Source organism: Chroicocephalus ridibundus, chromosome 2, assembly GCF_963924245.1.
Source record: "Chroicocephalus ridibundus chromosome 2, bChrRid1.1, whole genome shotgun sequence".
NCBI classification, from domain to species: domain Eukaryota; kingdom Metazoa; phylum Chordata; class Aves; order Charadriiformes; family Laridae; genus Chroicocephalus; species Chroicocephalus ridibundus.
The window spans coordinates 75881638-75907953 of NC_086285.1; the positions used below are offsets into that span (position 1 = coordinate 75881638).

Here is a 26316-nt window from a genome sequence, read left to right on the forward strand (position 1 = left end):
GGGCGGGGCGGGGCGGGGAGGCGGCAGCCGGCGCCGCTGCCGCCGCCGCCCGGGGTTTTGGCCGATCGCTGGCTCGCTGGCCGCTGCGATGGCTCCGCTCCGCTCCGGCCCGGCCTGGTGGCGTCTCCTCTCCTTGGCCGTGCTCGGCCCCGTGCTCTGCGGCCGGCCGGGGCGGGCTGAGCCGGAGCCGGGCCCGGCCCCGGACGCGGGCCCGGCGGCGGATCGGGAGCGGGAGCCGGACCCGCACGGGAAGCACCTCTACAGCGCGGAGATGCTGCGGCACGGCGCCGCCGCCGCCCCCCACTTCGTCATGTTCTTCGCCCCGTGGTGGGTATCCGGAGCGGCGGGGCCCGGCCCGGCCTGGCGCCCTCCTCGCCCGCCTCTTCCCACGTTGACGTGGCGGCGGGAGGCGGCCGGGCCGGGCCGGCGGCGGCGGGGGGAGGCCTCGGGGTCGCGCCGCCCTGAGCCCCAGCAGCCGGGGCCGGGCCGGGCGCCTTCCCCGGGGGTGGCGGGGGGCACAGGCGTTAAATGGCAGCCGGGGGCTGCGGAGCGCCGGGCCGGGGCCGCGGGGGGAGCTGAAGCCTGGCGTGGGCCGGGCCCGGGCCTCCGCGGCCGTGCTGGCCGTGTGGGGGGCTGCAGCAGTCCCGGGCCGGCCCGTCGTGGCCGCCCGCTTCCCCGAGGGCCAGCGGGGAGCACGGGCGGCCGGAGCGGCCCCGCGGGCGTGGGCAGCCGGCAGAGCCCCCCCGCCTGGGGCCTGCGGGTGAAGTCACCCCGCCGGGCAGTGAGGGGGCAAGCCGGGGCGGACCCGGTTCTGCTGGGGTTTCTGCCGGCCCGGAGCCTGTCCCCGGCGGCTCTCGCTGTCCCTCCCCGGGCTCTCCTTCACCTCGTTCCTCCAAGAGACCGAATGCGTGGCAGTAGTTGCGATTCGGTGACCATCACTTAACCCTGTGCCCCCACAGTCTCACGAATATTTTCATTGCAGAAGTTACATTCTCTTTGCCATTGTGAAATTTAAAGATAAATGAGCAGCGAAAGCCGTATAACGATAGTGCCGTGTCCCCGGGGCCGCAGGTGGTTGTAGCAGAGCTGGAGAGTTCTCAGAGTCTTTGCAAGAGACCTGCCAGGACCTTTTGTCCTGGATTAGTAGGTTTCACACAAAAATGGTTGAAGAGTGGGGGAACAGGGCTTTGCTGGGTGTTACAGCTGTCAAGAGGACGGTACTTCTTATCTCTGGGCCTTTCTAGTGGTTGTTCACATTCTTCTTTTTTCTTCATCTCTTCCCCTACCCTTTTTTATCTGATTTACTGATATCCAGTAGTGATTATTGGGAGTTTTGTTGTTAGGGTTGTTTGTTCGTTTGAGGTTTTTTTCTCCAAGTTTTCTTAAATTTAGGTAAAATACAGTTAAGGGAACAACATGCAAAAGTTATGTTTTGATCCTAAGTTATCTGTTGGTACATGGTGCCATTTAGGCATACGTGAGTCATGACGCTCTTTGAAATCAACAGCAGAAAAGGATTTCCTTCCAAAACCGAGGAACTACTACTTTTTTTTGTTATTAACATCGACTTGTTTGTGCCGTACAAAAATGTTAAGCAAAGGATTCAAAGACCAGAGGCCTTCCTTTGTTCTCCGAAGATCAGAAAAGCGGAGGACGCCTGACTTCCTAGTGAAGGACCTTCACTTGAGAGTGCTGTAAGGCCTAAGCAATGCCCATGCAGAGCAGGAGTGCTTCTGCTCTATTCTGTTGCCAGATGATGATGTCTGTGTCTGTCCAAGCTTTGACTGCCTGTTTCACAGGCATCCCTGAAACCAGATGAGCTTTTATCTTGGCGCAGTCTTCACAGGAGACCCCGTGCCAAATGGGCTGTTGCGGAGGACAGCGTTAGCTGCACATCCTCAGCCTGCATCGAAGAGGGCGCTGGCCTTACAAGCTTGGACCACGCTGCACCCTTGGGAGGGATGAGGATCTCTGCCCAACTCAAGTGTGACGGAGCTGTGTCGTTTCCCAGACTTGTTGCAGCTTCTCTGGAGGAAGCTTGCTAAGGGCGAGAAGAGCATCCAGATTTCGGCTTCAGGGCCTTTGGTGTGGACTCCTGGCTCCTGACAGGCAGCAACAGGGCCAGGTTTTGGGTCCAAGGGGAAGAGGACAAAGGAAATATCCAAATGCTTGAGAGAGGTGTTTATACACACCAGTAGTCCTGGCAGCCCTGGAGTCCATGTTAGAGCCTCTTGCCCTGTTCCTAGGTGATGTTAATGTGCTAATCTCCTAATGCTTCTCATAGAGGCATGCGTTTTGGCACTGCTCCCTGCAGTTACAAGGGAGAAGCCTAGCAAACAACCCAACGTTCAGCTAGGATTGTCTTTCAGATTGCTATGGATGCTGCTAATGTGTCATCAGTGTTACCAGTAAGAGTTGGGTTAGACAGAGCTGTTGTAACTCTTCTCTTCCGAATTCTCGAAACAAATGTTGCTGAGGGCTTCATTCCCAGACAACAGCAGTACACATGAGGTCCTACATTTGTTTTAAGTGTTGTGGGCTACTCCAAAAGGAGAGCATTCCAAGTCATTTACCATCAGATGTGTAAGGTTTTTGATCATCCGTCTGTCCCCCTTGGTAGCTACACTTGACAAGGGACAGAACCATGGGCAGGTTACTCTCTTGGTGGCACTAGATATTCTTAGGGTGTTGGCCATGTCAGTTGTGTGTCTACAGAGGAAGGGGGTTCCCCTGGTTTCTTAGTTGGAAGGAATTTCAAACAAGTAGTTTCATTGCGTTATTTTGACTGTTACAGATCTTTTCAACATATGTGGTCTCTTAGTGAACCTCTGGAAGTCCACTGAGCTAAAGCAGATTTGATCACCAGGGTTTGTTGCTGTTGAACTGAACTCTGTTGACTGGATTTTGCCTTAGGTGGATTCTTTTGTTCAGAGTGAGACTGGTCCTGTGCTGCTTGTACCGTTATACCTGTCTACCCCAGGGTCTACCAATGTTTTTAATTGGATAATGATTTCAATCATAGCTTGCTGTGGAGCCGCCCTTGCTAGCTCCAGAGCTCAGGCTCTGCTGGTGGCCTCCAGAAATGTCTGTGTTCTTCACTGACTGCAGAGGGCTTATCAGTAACTGCAGTTGTGACATGTATGGTCTTATGTACCTTTACATCCCCCTTGTCATTGCCCAGGAAGTCCGCCATCCAGTTTTGCATGTGAGAAGTGCTGATGCGGTGGAAGGAGCACTGACCTGTCAGTGTGTGGTAGAGTAGCCTGGTACTCTATAGATACTGCCACAGCAAAATAATCTCCAGGCACGAGCACTTGTGGCACACGGTTGCTCAGAGTTAAAATGGGCAACCTATCTGCAAATTCTTAAAAATAGCATCCTTTCACCCGTACCTCCTGATGTAAGTGGTGTACAAGAAGTTGTTTTATTTTTTATTTTCGGAAAGGTGGATCTTTCCCACAGCCTTGTTAGTCTCTTTTGGCTCTTCATTTATGTTTGTAAACAGAGCTTGTGAATGCTTGCACCTTCCTAGCCCCTGCAGGGAAGAAAGAGCAGGGCTCCTTATTGACACCCAGGTCTCCACCGTCCCCAGTGGTAGAACAGGCTGCTTCTCCAGCCCCGCTGATGTAATGTGGAGTGGTAGCAATGAAACACTGTGTGGGTACATGGGGCTGAGAGAGGCATGTGATATTGCATGGTCTTGCCCTTTTTATTTTTGACTTCTCTGGTTTTACATATTCTGCAGCTACACCTTATGAATTTCAGAAGAAGTGTTTTGGGGACTGTCTTGTCTTATGTTTCCTTCTATGTAACACTGAATTTCTATGAAAACTAGGACTGACTAACTAGTTGATTACTGATTCAGATATGAGCATTTGTCCTGCTTTATTTTTAATTTTAGCTCATAGAATCTGAAGAAGGGAGGGAAAGGGGAACTTTGTGTGTATAGCAGAGATTACAGTGTTAAATATGGACAAGGCAGCTCTGTTCTGTGCTTAAAAAACAGCAGGTTAATTACATGAGATTGCCTTACCTAGTTTTCCATGCTCTGTTCTTTAACACCAGTCAGTATTCATTCAGTGTTTAAAATACTCATAGCTGCTAGGGGAAGGGACCAGGGAATCCAAAATCCTCCTCTTAATTCAAGCTCCACGAAAGAGTTGACTATGGAGGGACTTCAGACCGAAGTTAAGTATTTAAAGAATATTTAGTTTTAGTAATAACACATCGTATCCCTTCGCCATGACAATTCAGAAGAAGATCATATGGGAGGTCGTATTCCCCCACATAGTGGGAGTATGTGTCACCCACTGCAGCTGACTGTAACAGGACTGTATTAAGGTCAGAAGATGTTCTTTAGCGTAAAGTAAATCTCAAGGTTATTTTTTTTGCCTTAATGATATCAGGATACCTGGAAATGTGTGAATCCTTGCAGCATGTCTACAAGTGGACTTAAACCAGTTGTATAAATGAAAATGTTTTAAATTGGAGCAACTTTCTCCAAAGTCGTAATGGTGTTTTAATTGTTACTTACCAAGTACACTGTCTAAGTCATGCCAAGGGCAATAAGAGCTTTCATACTGTGAGGTTGAGAATGTTTTCTGTTAATCCAATTATGTATTTTTAGATGCCTTGCAGGGTTGGCAAAGGCAGCCATTAAAGAGAAATGAAAATCCATTCCTTAAAATTTTTCATTGTAGTTACAGGAATAAGGTATTGCTATAATGATTGGAACGACTAGAAAAACAATAAGAATAATAGCCATTTTCTACTCTTGGTGAGCTGGTGTTATAGCAACCATATGAGGCCAGTTTTCTGTGTATATGCAGATATAATTAGTTGATAGTGTGCTGCTGGGGCAAAGCACATTATGGGAGGGTTTTGAGAAACCCTGTTCAGAAATCAGTCCTGATGTGTTTCATGACTCATGAGTTACAAGTCCTGTGATGCACGCAAACACAAATGACCTTACAAAGAGGCTAGAAACCATTGTCTTCTTGCCTTCTGCTAAAATACACAGTATTTTGAAATGTTAGAGCAGAAAGAAGCTAGACAGCCTCTCAGGATTTTTCTAGAAGGCTGGAAGACAAACTCTCAATAGCCTTACTAAGTTCAGGGGGTGTTCAGTAGGCTTTGTCATGCAAAAAGATAGTAGCAAGAAGTTCTCATCTCTTGACAATTTGTACATGAGATGTGTTTGCAGCGTCCTACGATACCTAATAGTATTCACTGTTGCTTAGCGTAGCAGTGCTGCAGTATGGAAGCTTTCAGACTTAGCTACTTGTAAATTTATGAAAATCTCTGACCGTTCTGGTTATGTCTTTTCCATAAATTCATTCCCCTCTAAACATAAGCAACGATTACGCAAATATCTTGTTTCTTCTGTCACAGGTGTGGACATTGTCAGCGTCTCCAGCCAACTTGGAATGATTTGGGAGATAAATACAACAACATGGAAAACCCACAGGTCTATGTTGTTAAAGTGGATTGTACTACAGACACTCCACTGTGCTCTGAATTTGGCGTTCGAGGATACCCTACGTAAGTATAAAAGGATGTCTGCTCCTATTTCTTTTTCAGTTTTCCATGATCCTCTGCCAATTTGTTGAAGCTAACTTCTGAGCTATATTTTTTGGTGGGTTTCTTTGTAGCCCTTTGGACCTCATATGTTCATTTTAAGCTTTTTTACCATGTTGCCAAGTATCGTGCAATACATACTACTCTTACTCTTTTATTATTTAATTTTTTTAAATAAACTATTTTGTGTCTTGGAAGATAGCTGTGTTTAAATGAAGCCCAGAATTGTAGTTTTTTTTTTTCTGAGAGTACCTCTTTCTCAAGCAACAGTATATTATACAGCTTTGATATGCATGATAGATCTGGTCTCTGGTAACCGTACTTTTAAAAATAACTTGTCACAAGTTCATCAGTATACTGCGCCATTCATAATTAATGTATAGGTGATCTCTTAACATTTTTGAGTGAACTTGGTGCTCATAAAACGACAAATTAATAGTATCACTTAGCATAGCAGTGGTGATGTGGTACAGACTTTTTCTAGATAATTTTGCTTATATTGGTCTAGGAGAAATTCATTTGGGGTTTAAGGTTTGTTAAACTTACCCTGTTACAAAGGATGTATGCCTTACTACCTTGGCTTTGGTAGGCAGAACATGATCTAGAGTATCGATGAGAGGTCAGGCTGGAGAGTGCTTTTGGGTTAGGTACGCATGCTCCCTTTTTAGATGCCAAAAGGGAGCAAAGGGATTTTTTTCACTCGTGTCTTCGTTAAAGCTTCTTGCAAAAACAGATGGGATCTTTTCAACTGCTTTACTAATTACTCATCTTAGTGGGGATAAGTGGAGAATGTAATCATCTGTGGCCCTTCCACAGCCTGTATTTTTCAGTTTCCTTCCCTTTGCTCACTTTGTCTAGTGTTACGGCTGACCCCAGCAGCAGCCTGAACTTGACATACACTACTGGCTGCATGCACTTTGACGCAGATGAGTGTGACTGAGTAGAAGTCGAGAGTTATAAACAGCAAAGTCCTTGTTGAAATAGGAATTGTCCTTAAGGGCAGTTTGTGGCTAAGTTCCACTAGAAATACCAAGAAGCAATGAATATTATAACTCTATTTTAATATCCCCAAAAGTTAGCGTTGGTCATCTTTGTATGTTTGAATAGATTACATGATGGTGCTGTTCCTTGTAAAATAGAAAGAGTGGCAGAGATTTTGAATAAGAAAAAAAAAAAAAGGATGTGTAATTGCTTCCCCCCTCCCTTTAAAGTCATGGAATATCTAGGAATAGTTAGTGCTTGCTTTCCTCTACTTGAAAAGTATAAATGATAAGACAGTCTGCTACTTATAGAAATATAGAGATGAAGGGGAATTCATGGTATCAGTTCTCTTCCTGTGTGGGTCATTTTTTAACTGGCCTGTTTTTAAAACCTCCAGCAAGGGAAATTTCACAGCTTCCTCGGGCACAGAGGAATTATTGCAAGTCCAGGATGTGCTGGTCCCTACAATGCTTTTCTAAACACCCGTCAAAGGAAAGGCTGCATCCCCTTTCCATCCCTCTGGGAGTAAAACTGGCTGAGCAGGTCTCTGCACTCTTTAGTACAGTTGTTGCAGGATTATTTGGTGCTGCAAAATACTCTTTCAACTAAACTAGAGAAAACTTACCCTCATTTGAAGAAAATAAAGTGCAGCTGGCTCTTTAAGCTGATATCTTTTTTTTTTCTTGTTACTCTTCAGAATTATTGCTGTGAGATGTATTTTAGATGTTCTGTTTCGTTTTTGTTGTTTCCCTCTTATTATGAGTTGCTTCCCCTCCCCGTGCCAAAATTTTGACTTTCTATCATCACAAGGAACATTCAAGAATACCTTAAATAGAAAAGACAGTGGGAGCTCCTATCTCTTTTGAATGTATTTGCATTATGTGGTTTTTCAACACTTTCATATGTTCATTTTTTTCCAACTGGGGAGCAAGAAGAGAGAGAAAAACATTTCAAGAAAAAGAAAAAACAGTACTAAATGACAGCTTGGTAAGGGGAATCAAGAGCCAGGTGACAGTAGTAATTGAAACTACGATTTGCTTTAAAAGATAAGACTAGGTCAGAAGTTGATATTGTCCCTTTACCAAATATATTTCCAATTTTAACATAAATATTTACTAGTAGAAGCTTTAAGTAGTTTATGGAGAAGTTTTGATAGCAATTATTAAATGTTAAAATCATGAAGTCTTGAATCCCTACAAGCAGCTGCTTATCTCCTTGTCCTGTTGACTTGTTTCAGCATGTTTTTTATCAGTTTAATACCACATGAAAAGTCCTACATTCCAAGAGCAGTCAGGAAACGAAATGTGAGAAAGAAATTCCTGGGAAAATAAGCATTGGATATTTTTCCTTTGGTGACGGAAAGAAGTGAACAAAACAAAATTGATGCCTTTTGACAAACTGAAATAGGATTAATAGGCATAATGAATGATTAACCTTAGAACTGAATGCTGCAATGTTTTAGTTGCTCTTGCTTATTGATCAAAGTGACATTACGCTGTGTTGATTTTTAATATAGTATTTCTTTTTGCTGTTTTAAAAATCTTTAAAAGCTTACATGGGAATGAAAAAGTTCTAGCCATGACCCTTTAAGTTGAGGGAGATGCCGATGCTGATGTTAATAATCAAGAGAGCTGTTATTGCAGTCTGAGCTGCATTGCTGTGGATTAGCAAAGCGTGTTGGCTTTCCAAGAATGTTTCCTATGTGAAAATTTTTGCCTCACTCTTTTCTACATTTTGATCCTTCAGCCTGAAGCTGCTTAAACCGGGACAAGAACCTCTGAAATACCAAGGCCCTAGGGACTTCCAAGCACTGGAAAACTGGATGTTGGAGAAACTAAATGAGGAACCAGCTGTAAGTGAAAAGGAAATGAGGAAATATTCCCTTCTGCAGACTTGCTTATCTGTCATTTCTATAAGTTAGGTTTCATTTTCCAGGAGGAAATATGCTCCTGAGAATAAAAGTCAGGTGGCAATAACAATATGGAACAGCTTCCACATAAGTCAGAATAGTAATTAAAACTGTCATCCTGTGACCTGCCCTTTGTTTCCTGTATTTAAAACTACAGTACATAATGCAGTTTTTAATGTTTAGCTTTCTGACATTTTAAGATGCAATTCTTAATGTCAATTCAGTTGACACTTGTAGGCCATAGGTTTCTAGAATAAGAAAAGCAATTGAGGTATAATATGTTATAAATTGCATTTGTGTTGGGCTTAATTATCTCTTAAAATATGGATGCCATCTTTAGCTCAGTTATTATCTGGTAATGTTGTAGCCTAAACAAAGAGTTTTAAATAACTGGCTTAACTTTACTAGCCGATAACTCAAGGAAAACCCTTGAGTTTAGGGGTAGCACTTATATATGGTATCCAAGCCTTGCCTAAATTAAATTTGTGATTGCTGCTTCTAGTCAAGATAAAGCTTTAGTGGTTGCTGAACCGCAGTTATAACATGATTATATTTAAATAAACATGGTATTTTAAGTAATTAAACATTAAATGCTAAACTATTTGAAGAAATGTACTTCGAAGTTCTAAAAAAAAAAAAAAAAAAAAAAAAAGAAAAAATCTTTTCAGCTCTGACCCTGGTATCTAGAAAGTAGGGACTTGCTTTTGCTGAAGTCGTAATGGGTTTCCTGCAAGTTATACCTAAAAAGTGTTTGCTCTTTTCCCATTGTTGTTGCCTTCATTGGAGTCATTAGGTCCCACTTTCTGTCATTAGGGGAGCAGAAAATAGCTTTTTCACCAGCTATTTTTAAGTAGCCCAATGACCACTGAAACTGGTATGACGGCAGATGTGGCTGATGTGTGATGCTATGGAGGAGCTGCTGTGTAATCTAAGCATATTAATATATGGGGATGTGATAAATGCCATAGCAGTTACTGCACTCTATGACTATACTACAGTACAGTGAAAGACTCTGTTATTCCAAAGACTGTGATAGCTCTTTTCTGTGTGGTAGTCTTTTTCATGTTTTGCGTTCAAGTAGTTGTTTGTTAGGAAAGATTAGATACCTAAATTAAGCTAAATAAGAACACTGCTTTAGGAATTTAAAACTGCAGAGTACAGGGTTTGTAACACTACCACAGAATGGTGGGATGCAATGAAATATTATGTATTTACTGCACAAGACAATGAAAGTTAATTTTTCTCATTGATAGGATTCAGAAACTGATGTGGAACCACCAAAAGCCCCTGAACCTAAGCAGGGAATGTATGAACTCTCAGCAGACAATTTCAAGATGCACATAGCAGAAGGTAACTGTTTTGGTTTTTTTTTTTATAAGCATGAGATACTTGCTTACAGAGACATGACTAGTGGGAAGTCTGCAGTAGAAATATTAGTTTTCAAGGTACCTCCTCCACCCTCCACACTTCTATTTTCCAGTAATACCTAGTGAAAAAGGATGAAACTACAGAATGTATAAAAATGCAGTAGTTTAATTCCATATTGCACACCATGAGAAACTTTAAAAGCAGCACTCCAGTCAGAAGGCAATAAAACTAGGGCCTCACATCGCATGGAAGAAGCGAGTGGGGCTTGCTCGACTAAACTGTCTCTTTCCCTGAGTTGCTTGCTCAGTCACAGTCTTGCCACTCACTTTGTGTTTTTGCAAGTACTGTTTCCTCTTTCCCTAGGTGCTGGCTTGTTCTTGCTCCCAGGCTGCCGTTCTGGATAAATATAATCCACCCGCTTCCTCCTTACTGCCCCCATCCCGCTCCAGTCTGGCCCCTTATTTGATATTGTTTAGCTTCCTTCCTCCAGAATTTAACGTGGGCAAAACACTTCACCTGTTTGGCCATTTTAGAAAAATATTTTGTCTAAAAGATTTAGAATTAATGCCAGGAGTGATACATAACATGTGAAATTTCACCCTCCACATGGTGGGTTTTTTAAAGAATGAGCATTATCTTAGAATACAGACTTCGGGCTGCCATACCAACAGATGAGCCTACCATCTCTAGCTGTTTTCCTAAAAACAAAGCCTGGATTAAATTAACTATTTGTGCCCATGTGATAGCACCAGTGAGGCAGATCCTAGAGCTTCATAAAGTAACCATTAACTGATTAGAAATGTTTTCAAGTGTAAAAGATTTTTGTGTGTGTGTGCAGCTAACTTAAAATTTCCCAGCCTGTGTGGCTTAATATAGAATTACATCGAAATTCTTCATGGATTCTCTAAGCTGTCAGGGAGATGCTAAGCATTAAACAACTTTACAGTCTGAGAAGATAGTTAAGTTTAGTGTATGTGTAAATGTTTTAATATTTTTATTATATATCCGTTGGCATTCATAGAGGAGACATTCTCCTGGTCATACCTGATGGTTGAGCAGGTTTATGATCATCTGTAAAGCTGTTGTCCCCTCTTGACTTCACTTACAAGAAGTTCAGTGCTTAGATTTAGTAGGAGGCTGAGCAGTTCCGGCTGGAAGGTTGACTTTTTTTCTTAAAAAGTCTCCCTTTACCTTTTTTGTACTCTAGGGCAAAAAAGAATTTTTTTTTTTTTCTATCAGGGAGGAGAGCACATTAGAGTATGTGGTATAAAATAGCTGATTTTGACTAGATGTTCTGATTAATTCATGAGAAATTTCAGTGTGCAGTTTACTTAACCAAAGCAAAGCATGTCCATCAGTTTGAAAGTCTTCCATGTGCAGACCAGGCAAGTTAGAGTACACTACTACTGCAGTTTGATTTTCCTAGTTATTTTGTGATGTCTTTCCTCTGACCTCCTTTTGTGAACAAGCCCTCAAACTAGAAATGAATTCTAGTAATATCAGCCCCAAAGCAGTCTTCAAAGGATTATGAATAATTCTCTTAAAATGAGCTTTCCTCCAGTTGCTAGCATTTCCTTCAATTCAGTTTGATTTTTTTCCTTGTTTTAATTAAGTTCATTTTTATTTCGTATTCACAGAGCATTGCCTTGATGTGTGCAAAAGCGTGCAGCATCTTGTATTAATAGTAATCTTAATTGAAGGAAATTACATATTCTCGTATTCTGCAATTAAGGTTATACTTTTAAACTAAATATTAGTAGCAGATAGTACAGACACACTCTACTGCAAAAATCTACTAAAGGCATGGATTTCTGAATAGTTGACATGAAAATACAAAGAGCAGGGCAGAAGAAGAGTAGAAAGCTGAACAAAATTATTTAGGTAGCTCATGGATTTAACGCAGTGGCCATTCCTAAGGAATGTTTAAGTTGAAGTCTAATACTTAGTTTCATTTATGTTGTGATAAATGCATGTTCCTTGGTTCTTTCTACTCTGTAACAGGGCAAGTGATTGACATGATAGAATTAGACATTGTAGCAAATGGTTAGGTTAAAAATATCAGGTTTAATAATCTCATTTGGTGGCTTGAGGTTGTGAAGCTGTTTGGATTTTCAGGGAAATTGGCAACACTGTGGGACTGCATACAGCATTAAAAACCTAATTGCTGAAGTATTCTGTCCTGGCCTTTGATTCACAGTGTTTCCTATCTTTAACTCAGGAAATACCATGATAAATTTGCAGTCTGAGATTAGTACCTAGTCTTAAATTGCAGCCAAATTCATTCCAAATGAGTTAAATCTTTTTTTTTTTTTTTTCTTTGACTTAAAAGGTAATCACTTTATCAAATTCTTTGCCCCTTGGTGTGGTCATTGCAAGGCTTTGGCCCCAACCTGGGAACAGCTGGCTCAAGCCTTTGAGCATTCGGAAGCTGTCAAGATTGGCAAGGTAGGTGAAGTGCTCTTACCCTGAAAAATGTGTTTTGTGTGAATGAATGTTTCAGCCAAGTGTTAAGCTTTTCATACTGTGATTTGCAAATAACAGTTGTTTTGTTTGTCACCTCTTAAATCCTTTTATAGTCATAGTTTCTATTTTTATTTGGGGATGGTTATCTTTTTTCCCCCACATCCACACTTGACAGGACTCCCTCATTTTAAGGAAGGACATGCTAGAAACACAGCTAGCTCCCTGTGTTTCAGAGAGAGCTGGGAATAAGTCTAATACTTCAGATGCAGGGAATAACATTTTGAGATTTGGTTTTTTTATTATGCTTCCCCTTTGTTAGAACTTGATAGACTTCAGTATTTATTTTGAATGGGAAAGTGACTTCTGATTTGCTCTTTACAGTGCTGGATTCCTTAGCAAGCTTTAGATCTACAGGGCTCATTATGATGAATTATTTCTTGGTTAGGCTGGGGTTTTTTTCTTTCTTCCTCTTTACCCCCATAGAGCTTTCTAAAGGTTTCAGGGGGTCTTCTACCTTAAAAACTGATATCTTGTCCTGCTTTACTATTTCCCTTAGGGTTGATAACCAGGTTCTGTGGTGTATTTACCATGGGAGCTTGTTACTTGTACGTGGAGTGACTTCCGTGCAGAGGTATGGAGGTGGTCTGGCAATTGCAGTTACTGGCTTTATTTGCTGACCCATACCTAAGTCCAGGTGGCTCATGATATGAATCCCTTTGTATTTGCCAACGGTGGAAAACTGACCGGACTCAACTTCCATGTCCTTAAGCTTTCAGATCAGTTCCACTGATGTGAAAGACTGTGTAACAAGTAGCAGTGTTGCCAGCCCTTCAGAGGGACAAACCCCAAGCTGTCTCCCCTGCCTCTGCCCTCACAGCACTTTCAGCTGTTACTAGGGGTCATGAGTTTGACTTTGTTTTTTTTTTTTTTATTATTATTTTTAATGCTTTTGAAAACTTGCAAATTCGGGTATGCTGTAGATATACAGAACAGCATAGTTGTCAGCATAGTTGAAATTTAGAGAAGACATATATATACAAAAATTTGAGACCTGGTGGATATAAAATTAGATTCCCTCTGAGAATAAAATATCAGAGGCTATTGCTCCTTTGATGCTGTCTGTACCAAATGTTGCATCTGCTGATTTACTTTTTGAGAACCTTGCTTGCTGTCTGATAAAATCTTTGCTTAGCTTAAGTATCTTCTTGAAGTTAACATTCTCTGATACCTAGAGAAAAATAAATTGAAAAATTAAAATTTCCAAAATTTGTTTTATTCAGTTGTCTGTCATGTTCGCAGTTACTATTATTGATAGTGGCTATTTGTCTCCATACCTAGTCAATTTTGTGTAACTGTATACCTTGTGAAGCTATTTGAAACATGTCTTGGCTAAGATTGTAAATCTGTAAGTAAACAGGGAACACAACTGTTTCTAAGACGGTTGAACCATGACCTTTGTGTGATCTGGGGGAATAGTGTCTTAACGGCAATGATACCTACTGGCAGGATGCTGTTTAGTCTTTAGAATTGATCTCCAGTGATCTGGAGCAAAGTGTTTCTAATGTAAAATTCAAAATCCAAGTGCAGTGTCGAGCAAAGGCTGCAATGCTTAAGTTATCTTTTTTTTTTTTCCTGATTCAAAAAAAGATTATAAACTAATAAATTTACAGATTGGTTTATGATGTATTAGAATTGAATGTTGCTGTGCACTTGGAACTTCCCATGAAGTAAAGTTACCTTGCTAGCTGTTGACATGTCTTCTGAAGTCTTTAAAGAGTAGTCATTTAAAAAATGGATGAGCCAACGTATCTTCATTTTAAAGCTCTCTCACATTAGCATTTTGTGTCTTATTGTCCATGCAGTGATTTTATTCACTAAGAATACCAAGTACTTTTAAATTGGAATATTTAATTATGTCTTCATTGTTCTTTGTAACTGCTACTACTACCTTCTATCCTCCATCCCTGATCCCTCCTAAAAAAAAATCAAACGTGCAGCCTCCCAGTTATACAACCAAACCACTGTTTGGAAGGCAGATATAACCATTCTTAAGACAGTAGTTGGTACTGAGTTTTGCCAAGCCATGTATTGCTTGTTCTGTGTTTTTTCTGAGATTTTAAACATAAGGGAGGCTATGATACTGGTTCTATGTTTATTTTATGCACTGAATGGTTTATATATTTTTTTTCAAAATATAGGTCGACTGTACCCAACACTATGAAGTCTGCTCTGAAACCCAAGTTCGTGGCTATCCTACACTCCTCTGGTTTAGGAATGGTGAAAAGGTGAGTCTGCAAGCTCAGCAAGAGATCAGACTATTTTTTGTTGGATAACACTTGGACTATGCTTGGCATCCCGGGGGAAAAAAGATCAAGTGGGTGTATACGAAAGTCTGCTTGTGAGACAAAAGATGTTGGAGGTTCAGTCAGGTACTGGAAGAGGTATATTTCATCCACAGATAAAGTTTTTTGCTCTTTGTGCTCTGCAGATAACTGGTATGATCTTCATAAGTCTGTAAGTAGTGTCTCCAATTATGCTACTGTGTGAGAGGATTCAAGGTTTACTTTATCTTAGTGCCTTACCTTCTATGGAACACAAAACCATGGATGAAATAGAAATAATAAGTATGTAATTTTCACAATGTGTATCAGAAGGTTCTCATCTGTAGGTGGTGCCGATCTGCTGAGTGATGTCTGAGTGATGAAAGTTTTCCTTCTTATAAACCTGAACGCTTCATCTGACACTGTGATTGAGAGTCCTGTGGGCCCAGTTGACGTCTTTCCTTGTAGCAATTCAAAGAATAACAATATTCTGAAGTTATGGGGGGAAGTAAAATGTACCATGTACATGAACAGCAGCAAATAAACATATTATAAATAGTAGTGTTACTTATCATATGTTTCACACTTTCAAGATAGATTAAATGTATTAAATGGATATTAAAAATAGGTCTGCAAGTGGAGAATGCAGGACTCCTCTTTCAGCTTTTACCCATTAAATTTTGAGGGGTTTGGGGTTTTTGCCCCACTCATCTTGCATTCCTTTTTTTGAACATCTACAGTATCAGAGATCTAAGCTTTGCTACTCAGTCCAGTTTAGTGTCTGTCACTTGAGGCACTTTTCTGACGCTCTAAAGAGAAAGTGTCCATACGCACGTACCAGCGCATGTGAGGTTTGATATCAGACACTCCAGGGAACTGAAATGAAGCAGCACCTGGATTTTTGAATCCCAACCTGATACACACAGGATATACACAGCCTTGTTAGTGCTCGAGCAGCGGTGCCTGGCACATGTCAGAAGCAGAACTGGAAGTGGAGGGAGTGCTCAAGTCAAACATGGTGGCATGTCCAAGGTTAGAGGTATTTTCAGTTAATTAAACCTTTGTCTCTATATGGCGTGAGTCAAAAGAATGGGAAGTGTTCTGCTGTAACTCCAGAATGGTTTTCCACCTGCTTTATTTTTATTTTTTAGATAGCTACAGATGGCAAGATACGTTGCCAGAACCATACTGTCTTGATCTAGAAAAGCTAGCTGTTGTTTTTCTCAACAACCCAGATCGACTTTTTTTTTTTTTTTTTTTTGACCATTTGTAATTACTGAAGTTTGAGTTGTTTGGAGTTATTTAACTCAAGAGTGCGGTGAAAGAAAAAGTCAGATCACTGCTGTTGTATTTGGTAAAGCTGAATCTTGGCCATTAGTCTGAGCAATAAATTTCTGTTGACATCAAACTGGCTTTTCTCCATTGGCAGTGTGGTATTCCCTGGTGGCATACTGCCACCAGAATCGCGTGTTCCTTTGTGGGCTGATACAATATATTTAAAAAAAAAAAAAACACACAAAACAACCCCAACAACTTTCCAGTAATCCAACCCAGAAATTCCTGGAAATCTCTCTGGCTGCTATTATGCTGTGAGTAAGCAGGGGAAGGAGGAGGACAACTGCTTCAGCCCCCCAGCTTTGTGGTCTGTAATACCATCATCCCCTTTGTCATAACTGAAGTCTGTCATGGCACCATCCCTCTTGGTTAGATGCAGCAGAAACCCTGTGAGAAATGAATGGGCACTGACCCTGCCCTGCTGAAATGGGTACAAACCAGCAGGTACAGGCTTCTTGCATCATCTTAGATTAATTCCTTTGGGATTTAGATCCAGTGTGGGGAAAGTGGCTATAGTTAAAAGTAACATTATCAATGACAAAAGAAAGAAAATGTGCAGAAAGAGTTCCAAAGATATAGGAAGTAGTTGAACAGGTGTCTGTTCTTCCTTCCAACGTATGGAAGATTGTAGGCTGTTTCTTGAAGAGTATTCCTCATCTGTGAGAGGAGATACATCTTGTAGCCCACACCTCATGGTACCGAAACTCAAAAATTCTATCCAAAATGGATATGTAGTGTCTTGAAGTGATGATCTCTCTTGTGAACACAGAAATTAGTACTAATTTTTGTAGGGAGCGCTTAGGGCAATCATGCAAGAGACGGTTTGGAGAAGGCCAGCAGTGGATTTGAGACTAGAAACTGCTCAGAGGTGCTCTGATGTCTTGTTCTCTAGAGTTATGAAAGTACCTGAGATATGGGGAAGCATCTAAGGCACACTGTGGCTTCTTGAAGATCTAGCTGGTTGAGGGCTTTACGTGCAGATTCAAAAATATGACTTAATTTTGGTGAGAGTGGTGCTGCTGTTGGAAGTGCCTTCCCCACGGCAGGCAGCTGTTGTCTCTTGCTTCCAGATGAACTTAGGCACTCAGAGAGCATTGCCTTACTGTTTGGCTTTTCTGAGGATGTGTGACAAGTGTGTGGGCCAGAGGAGCGATTGTGTAGTCAGGCGACATGCAAGTCAAGCCTTTCGGCCCTGTAAAAGCACTGGCCAGAGCTCTTATGGTAACAGAGACCACCACCAAACAGTGATGGGTATTTTATTGTTCCTTGCAATAGCTTTAGGTTCAGAAAACCAAAATGTTGAAAATGCTGACCGGAGTGAGAGATGCAGGTCAAAGTGGAAAAGCTTCCAAAATTTCCCTCTGCATTTCTAAAATACCTTTAATTTGAAGGAGATTTTAGATTATTCCCTTTTGGTACAGAAGAATCTATGGCAAATCCTGAAAACATGGAGTGAATGGAATGCCATGGAGAGGTTTAACGACTAGATAATCATATTTATTATGAATATGCTTACACTTGGCAATCTTACGTTTTTCTGGTAATTATTTATTTGCTAGATTAACTGCATATACACACTTGAACAAACTATTTGATAATTGTAGGGTGACCAGTACAAAGGGAAGAGGGACTTCGATTCCTTAAAGGAATATGTGGATTCCCAACTACAGAGCTCTGTGAAAGAACCACCAGCAGACAAACCCGCTGAAGTCCCACAGCCACCCGCAGAACCCACCCGTGTTGAGGTAAGTGCTCCCGCACTCTGCAGCGGTGTTAAAAGTGTTTAAACTGTTTCTGCAGCCTGTCTGAGTCTTCCATCTGTTTCTCTCTCTCTGATAGCTCGACAGTTTCTAGATGCAAACTCTACCAAATACTTTCCTGGCTATTTTTTTAGTAATTAATGAGTGGAGTCAAACCATAAATCCTAGTGATACTTTTACTAACCTGGTGAATTGGAGAAGGAAAAAAAAAATCTGGCTCCTTTTTTATGGTGACAATAAGTTGTTTAGATAGAGCGGCATAAGTGTGGTCTCTTTTGGTCTGCGGAACTGCTGGCACTTCTGTCTGTATGACAGCATATTTCATTGCTGTGGAGATGAACGTTTCTTGCAAGATCCTCACTTGAACCCAGGAGGATGGCCCACGCTGCTAAGCCCCTAAAAAAATCCAGGGTCCCATACTTAAACAGAAACAACAAACAAGCAAATATTATGAAGACTGATCTAAATGTGGCAAGATAACGTGTCCTGTGACAAGAAAAGTCCTCAGGTTTGGAGGCTTATTCCAATCCTGGCTGTAGGGGCTACAGAGGTTATGAATGTTGCCAAGGAATTGACAGGAACAACTTTTATCACCTTTGCATAGTTGTGCTTTATGTCATTTAGTTTTCTGGGTTTTTTTAATCACTTTGGTATTTCGTTTGTCATTTTTCTTGTAGCTGAATGTAAAATTGGTGAAGTTGAGAAATTAGGGATGGTTTTCAAGCATACTTTTTCACAAAATGTGGAAAACATAATTCTGCCTAGGAAATAAGGGACGGTGATTTACACTCCCTTGTGATGTAGAATGAACTTACGTAATTAAAAAGCATCAATATTATTAATATAAATACAGTTTATATGCAGCTTCTCACAGGAGAATATTACCTTCCCAGTTGACTTTTCTAGCAGCATTGCTCATCTTGCATAAAGTGGCTTACCAAACACTACAGACAACATAGATTTGCAATTCTCATACCCCTCAAATTTTTATTATTTTTTTTTAAATTGACTTCATATTTGGAAGATCCTAACAAGTTGGTGTTAGTACAATGCAGAAAATAATTAGTTGTCTTTCTATTTTTATAGAAATAACACAAACCACATGTGATGCAAATTCCCACTTATGCCTTGCATGCATCAGCACACATACAAACAGGAAAGGATTGTGGGGGATTTTTTTTGGCCAAATAATAGTAGACACAGTGTAGGACTCAGTTCGTCCTTGTAACTTTACATTGCAGCTTTGGATGCCACCATTTCTTGGTCACTTTTCTTCAGACACCTTGGTTCTGGTTTTGTTTTCGTGAATTTTGAAACAAGGGGCTAGCTAGCCCACATAGCCAGCAAACACTGACTACATTTACCATCAGCAGCCCCCAGCTGGTACCACAGGCAGCAAAACCAATGAGTTCTGACTCCAAATTTGTGTCCCAATGTTGAGCCCCTGCGTGGATTCCCCCATGGCTTACATGGGCCGAGTACTTGTCAGCCCTTTCACGGAAGCTGTACTTCTATGTCCGTGAGACTTCTCTCCTGCCAGACGTTGCTACTTATGGTCTTCCTTATGGTAGAGTGACCATCAAATGCTCAGATTATGTGATTGCATAAGACGCTTTTTCTTAAGAAACCAAGCTAAAATTGAGCTATCTGATACTAAACTTATTTTTGTGGTTATATAGTTCGCATTGCTATTCTGATAGTAATCTGCAGATCTTTAAAATTTGTTTTGCTGTGTGTATCATGGGGAAGAAGTTATTTATGAGGTTTTCAGATTTGGTATCTTAGATTGCAAATGATGTTTGGAACATCTGTGTTAGATATCCATTTAGGAAATTCAGAATAGAAGAATATGTACTTACTGCTCATTTTTTCTTCATTTAATTATTTGCAATTATTTAATAATTAGAGAGTATAATTTCTAATTTCTGAATAATTCTTTAGGGGTAATAACACTTCAACTTAATGAAATAATTTCATGAACTAACAGTTACAGAAATGTTTAAAGGTACTGGGTAATTTGTAATTTCAAGTTTCTGTTTGGCTTCTCTTCATAAGACTTACTGGATGTAAAGTAGAATTGGTAGTGCTGTCAGTTGCACTCTTGTTTTTCTTTTGCTTTCATTTGAATTTGAAGCTTTTATAGGCATGAGATGTATTTTTTTTTTTTTAATCCCTCCCACCCTTAAGAGTCTCCCACAACAAATGAACCTTGTTATGGTTCTGTGCTCTCATACGAGACTGTCTGTAAGCAATATGCTCTCCTCCCGTCATTCCCACGCCATTGCTTCTGATGTTATCAGGAGTAAAAATTCTTCCTGGCGTCCATTCAAGTGTGGTGTAGTGATGTCCTCTTGACAGGCAAATACATGTTTCTGGTAACAGTTTTTTTTCTGTGTAGGCAACACGTGAATATAGCAGAGGGAGAACAGCTGTCAAGACATCACTAGTATGCCTTGAATACCTCATCAAACTCTCAGATGGCCATTACGTGCTTTAAGCCAACTCCTCTCAGGGTTGTTCCTCGAAGCATTTGCATGACAGCGTATTAAAATGAAAGTGAAAAACTTGGATACAGGCAAATCCCCTGAAAATAGGGATGTTTTGTTTCTCCAATTATGGATGAGATTGAGCGTGAAATATGCATTTCTCTACATCTGTCTAGGGGAGGAGAGCAGCTACTTTCCTGCTGTAAGGGGGTAAAAGTGAGGTGTGCTGCTGCTACTTTTGTTTATATTATCAATAGTATTATCTTTTCCAGTTTGAGTTTTGCCTTTTTTTGACACTTTTATTTTTGTTTGTTTTTAACAGGCTGCAGTGCTCTCTCTCTCTGAAAAAGACTTTGATGCAACCATTGCTCGGGGGATCACCTTTATTAAGTTCTATGCTCCATGGTAAGAAGTTTGCACCTGTTGCTGTTCAGGATTATTGCTGGGCTAAGCTGTCAGTGCATTAGTTGCTGTCGGTCTTGTGAGTTGCGTGTAGTGCTGTATTTGTTTGGATCTAAAACGTGAATTAACTGAATGAAGAATGTGTGTGTTGGCAAGAGTTACAGCAAAAAAGCTCAATCTGTTTTAGCTTTCTTGGGATGCTTCTCTGTGGAAAGGCTGACAGAGAAGCTTTATTGTGTCACCTTCCTTGTAATGCTGAGGAACAAGGAGAGTGAAGCTTTCTTTGCAGGCTTGGTGTGCTTCTGTCCCTTGGTTAGGGTAAGGTGAGGGGAGTGCATCACCAGAGTTGAGAAAGGAGAGCATACTGGCCTTGGGTCCTTTCCTGCCACAACCAACCTCTCTTGGAAGCCTCATCTGAGCACCTGGGATTTGGTACAGACTGTAGAGCTATGGATAATTATCAGCTCTTCAAATAACTGACAAAACACTAATTGGCACAAGTGACAGTTCTGAGATGTTCTTACGAGTATATTCCATGGAATATGTTCTTATAGTGGCCCAAGGTAGCAGTGTGCAATGCAGATGGTGTATGTGTCAACACCCAATGGAAAGCACTGGGAAAAAAAAGTAATGTCCTATCTGGCATCTGCCATTATTGGCCTATTCAGCGGAGCCTGGGACTTGAGCTGGGATAAGACCTCAGTATTACAAATTCATAGAACAGGTATTTTCCCCCTTTTCTTACTATTCCCTTTCTGAGACAAAGAGAGAGTTTTACATTTCCCCCTCTGGTTTATAGACTTCATCTTATTTGTGCCTGGACTGAATTTAATGAAACTTGCATGCCATCATTCTCATCCATTGCGCAGTCTCTTAGCCAAAAGAAGGAAGCCTAGTGTAGGGAGAGAGATGAAAATTAAGCTGTACTTCACTGTGTGAAAGACAACACATCTCTGATTTCACCGCTAGCCATTCCATTAATGCAGTATATAAAATATATAAAGATCTTTTTGTTTGTGGTGGTAAAAGGTCACCACTACAAAGCAACACAAGCAAATGCAACTCGTATTTAAATGTGCTCAGGAGTATCCAAATACTTTGTCAGTAGGGATGAATGTGTTTCTTATTGTAGGCAAGAAGTATCAGAGAAAGCTTCGTTTTACATAATCTCAATGATGCAATCTCTTCCAGTGTTGTCACCCTCTTTTTACCACAGTGTGGTTTGTTGCTTGAGAGCCACTTCTATGTGCTCTTACATCTGAAAGATCTGCTTTTGGATGTGGGCAAGCATCTGCCACCACCGTGTTAAGAAATACCCTGCCCATACATATACACAAACACCCCTTCACGTTTACGGCTCGTTCTTCACTCCCTTTATCCTCTCTGTGCACTGTGAGGGACTGAGATTGAATCTGTGCCTGTGCTACTACGCCACCAACAGAACTGGCTGGTAAATTCAGTTTACACCTGTGCACAAAGCAGCTTCTAGTCTGATTTCTGAACCCAGGGCTGCTTGGCATATGTAGTAGTTCATTATCTGAGAAACTTTTTCTGGAAAAGTTTGAGATAAAGAAATGCTCCCTTTTTAATTAACTTTTCTTAATAATACTGCATGTCAGCTATCTCCTCATCTCATGAGATTCTAATGGGGTGCTGCTGGATCTCACAGATACCATCAGTGTTGGACGGCAGGCTGAGAAATGGTGGTTCAGGATGCAGAGGGTCAAGTTCTTAAATCAGTGGGTGCTCCCTGGCTGCAATTCTCTGAAAGCCACCGTTTAGGAAAATACTTCCTATATTTATGTAGCTGGTATCCTAGTTTTGGCTCTGAAAGTCAGGCTTATGTATACAGTTGTAGTGCTCTGCATATAAATGACCTTTTTCTCTTCCAAGTGGATTAGCTTATGTAGGGCTCAGCAAATGCTATTATGTTGCTTGCTAGTTCTGTCTTTCAGTTAGTTTTGGATAAATATTAATGTTAACTTGCATAGTAAGCATAAAATCATCCTGTTCTAGTAGGTTTTGTGCATGGTCAGAAATGCTTTTATACTGTCACTGTGTATTAACAAGGTGGTTTAAGTATACACTGGCTTGTATTAAGAAAACTTTTGCAGAGACATCTCTCATTATTTTTGTAAATGTCCTGATCCAGCCTCAAGGCAATTACGGGGCTGTTTTAATAACCCAATTAAGGTGCAGCTGGGTTAGAATAGAATGAGCAACGCAGCTTTAAAGTCTAAAGTGCTTTGGGAATTCTTCTTGAAGGCAGTAAGAAGTTCAAGTTATGAACTTGGCTAAGCCAAGTTCAAAATATAAACAAAATTAATACTTTACTATAGTTCCTGCCATTTTACAGTATCGTTTTCTCTCTTGACACTAGTGTTTCATTGTGTGTACTCTTGAGACCGCATTCTCAAGTTACTGTAGAGACATAAGGGAATAAAATAGAAATAGGCTTTTTGGTGTTATTGATGATATAATTGGAATGATTCTCTATTTAATGCACATTAGAATAGGGCCTGATATATTTTTTTTTTTGCCATCTGCTAAGTGAAGCTTATTGACTTTCAAACAATTCCATTGCAGATCTACCTGAAAGTACAGTGGTAGTGGTTAAACTTCAAAGTACCGTCAGTGAAAAAGTGCGTTAAATTAATGGAGTGTTTCATAAAAACAGAATCTGTGTTGATAAATGCCTGTATTAAAATTGAGTTTCCAACACTGGGAGATGCTGCATTGGTCGAGGCGGCCATTATGAACTGGAAGAAATTTAATAGGGAAATTAAAATATCATTTAAATAATTAAACATGGGCTACGTAGCTTTAGCGTAAGTGGTATACGCTACCTGAAAACTTATTTTGCACTACAGACATTCTATGCCTCGCTTACTTAAAACATTTTTGTTTCTAAGCAGTCTTCCTTTTTCATTTAAACATTCTCTGCAGTCATCTTTATTCGGCTTCATATTCCTCTGTAGGGTAAAATGTTAATGCACTGACATCCAGAATACCATTCCAAACGAGACTAACGAAGGCCAGAAACTACTTCAGTGCTTAACTTACATAAAATCACTCCTTTTCTTAGCTCATTTACTGACATTATAGTGCAAGGGAGTTGAAATCATTAGGGGATAGGAAAGGCAGCTAGTTAAACTTACAGCTATTGCAGCAAGACAGTAGAGATAAACTGGAAGGTGTATCTGCTAAACAAATCTCTCTCTCTTGTTTCTAGGTGTGGTCACTGTAAGAACTTGGCTCCAACTTGGGAGAATCTTGCCAAAGAGCAATTTCCAGGTTTGACTGATGTCAAAATAGCAGAAGTAGACTGCACTGTGGAACGTAACGTCTGCAACAGATTTTCTGTAAGTGTGAAAGATCTGAAATGAACGGGACAGTATTGTGTACCAAATATTAGAGGCTCCAGCGTGCAGCTGAGCTGGCCGCTGCATTGCGGGAGCCTGGTGACAGTGCAGCTGTGTTCTCCATTAGCCAAAAAAGAGGTGGTTCAGAGCAGCACCTGGTGACACCGTTTCTTTCCTAGACTGTTTGTTCAGACTTGGTCATTCTCATTAGTGGATAAAGCTGAAGCAGTCCCTAATTTAAGAAGCCTCCCTCTGTGAAAGCACCAAAGCAATCTTGTGGTAGCTGATGCAAAGTTCTGTTCCTAGAGGGAAAAAAAAGATGTCTTTTGGTGCTGGTAGGCAGACAACAGAAGACAGCGCTGGAGCTGCCATTCCCAGCTGCTGGTGGAAGAACCTAAAGGAACATGTATTATCCCATTCACTTACAGATGTTCAGAAATTGGAGGTTGGCATTGGAAGTTCTAGTGCAGTGTTTGGGTTTGTGGTTTGTTTTTTTTTAAATTAAAATGGCTTACTGTTTTAGAGGGGTTTGGTGGCTTTTCAGAGTCAGGTAAATACAAGCAAAAAAATATCTGTGAGTTTTGACATTAGTAACAAGTTTCTTTTTTGTGTGTGTGTCTTTTGAAGGTACGGGGTTATCCTACACTCCTGCTTTTCCGAGGTGGAAAGAAAGTCAGTGAACACAATGGGACGAGAGACCTTGAATCACTGCATAGCTTTGTCTTGCGTCAGGCAAGGGATGAATTGTAATAAAAGTCTGGATGCTCCATCCCTGGCTGTCTTTGTACAGTAGCTGAGGGATTTCAATCATTGCTAATTTTCAAATAGTGTACTTGGGGGTATGGGTGGGGATTAGGGCATTTTTTTTTGTGTTTGTTTTTAGGAAATTGAATGTACTAAACATTGGTGTCTTCCCTCTGTGTGTGTGTTAAAGGCACGCTACCCTGTGTACGAAGGAAAACTAACAAGTAGTTACTGTGCAAATTGAGAGTATTTTCAGCATTGGTAGTATTGCTGCATTTCTGCGTTTCCGCAATGAAGTGTAAATGGTTTCCTTTGAGACTAAAATACATTAAGAAAACCAGCTTAAGGGCACCAGTAGAATATTTTTGTCTTCAGGCTAGATTTGGTTAAAGTGTAATCCTCACAAACTGCCTACCATTACTAGAAAGGTAAAAGCTACAGCTGTGTTGAGTCACTTTTGCCTCTACAACTGTACTTGAAACCCTATTTGTCTTAATATAGCTACTGGTTAAGAAATGGAAAGTCACGGGAGGTTGAAAACACACACACCTTTGGAAGATACCAAGCCACCATGAGCTGGTTGTTTCCTGTTAATCCTCTCCGCGTGGGAGGTCTAGCCATAATGAAAGTGATGGTACTGTAACACGTGCCTGAACATTACCGATGCCATAGTGTACATGTGTCAGGTGGATTTTCGTAGGCTGCTTCCGTCCAGCTCCAGAGAAGTAACTATGCTCTACTTATATAGAGCCAAAGTGAATAGGCGCTATTATAACTGCTCCGTTAATATTAAATGATCAGTTAGACTTCAGAGCTGATGACGTGCATTTCCTACCCTCGCCTGAATCCAGACTTTGTGCTGACCTGCTCCTTACTCAGAGTACTTAGAGAATAACAAGTAGTACAATGTTTAATTTTTTTTTCCATTCAGCTGTTCTACAGTAGCATAAAATAGTTCCCCACCTTTCTTGAGCCTTAACCTTTTTCCAAGCTGTAAGTGTTGATAAGTTTGAATGCTAGGACCATGCACTCTGTGGTGCCTTGGATTATAATATGGATCTGTTCTTTGGTGCATAAGATGTTCCACATCAGACATAACTGAAAGCCAAAGAATTTACACTGCAGAGACTGTCATGATACAAAGACAACAGCAAACCAAGGACTGAATTCTGCCGTCTCGTGTGCACAGAAACTCATGGAATGAGGATGGCTACAGGCTAATTTGACTAATCTGTCAAGATGCTGATTTTTGTCCATCATATGGAGTAGGTTGTTGGTTGGTTGTTTTTTTTTTTTTTTAAAAAAAAAAAAGGCAAAACAGCAATGAACTTTTAAATCAGTGAATTTCTCCTGGTACTTCACTTCACTGTCTGTCCAGAGCTTTTGATTCTGTTCAATCTAAAAATATGTAAGGGTGAAAAAGCCACAGTGAAAGCTAAGTGTTGTACTGGCAGATGTATTAGATCAATGTATATACTTCTGCCTTAAAGGAAGCCTTTATTATCATGTTTTTAACAACTTTCTAGTGAAGCACAATCTCATGAGTTTCTTGTATAAAATCAAAGTGGTACAATTGTTTACACTGAGATTTTTCTAAATAAAAACTTT

The 26316-nt window shown here is 40.8% G+C and overlaps 1 protein-coding gene across 1 annotated transcript; it reads left to right on the forward strand.

Moving 5' to 3' along the window:
- TXNDC5 (thioredoxin domain containing 5) lies at positions 1-26274 on the forward strand. Its single transcript, XM_063325939.1, has 10 exons — positions 1-327; positions 5392-5541; positions 8305-8410; positions 9721-9817; positions 12165-12280; positions 14497-14583; positions 17559-17699; positions 20523-20605; positions 23835-23964; positions 24592-26274. Exons 1-10 carry the CDS (start codon positions 89-91, stop codon positions 24712-24714), a joined length of 1272 nt encoding a protein of 423 aa, XP_063182009.1. The 5' UTR covers positions 1-88; the 3' UTR covers positions 24715-26274.
- Positions 26275-26316: the final 42 nt, after the last annotated feature.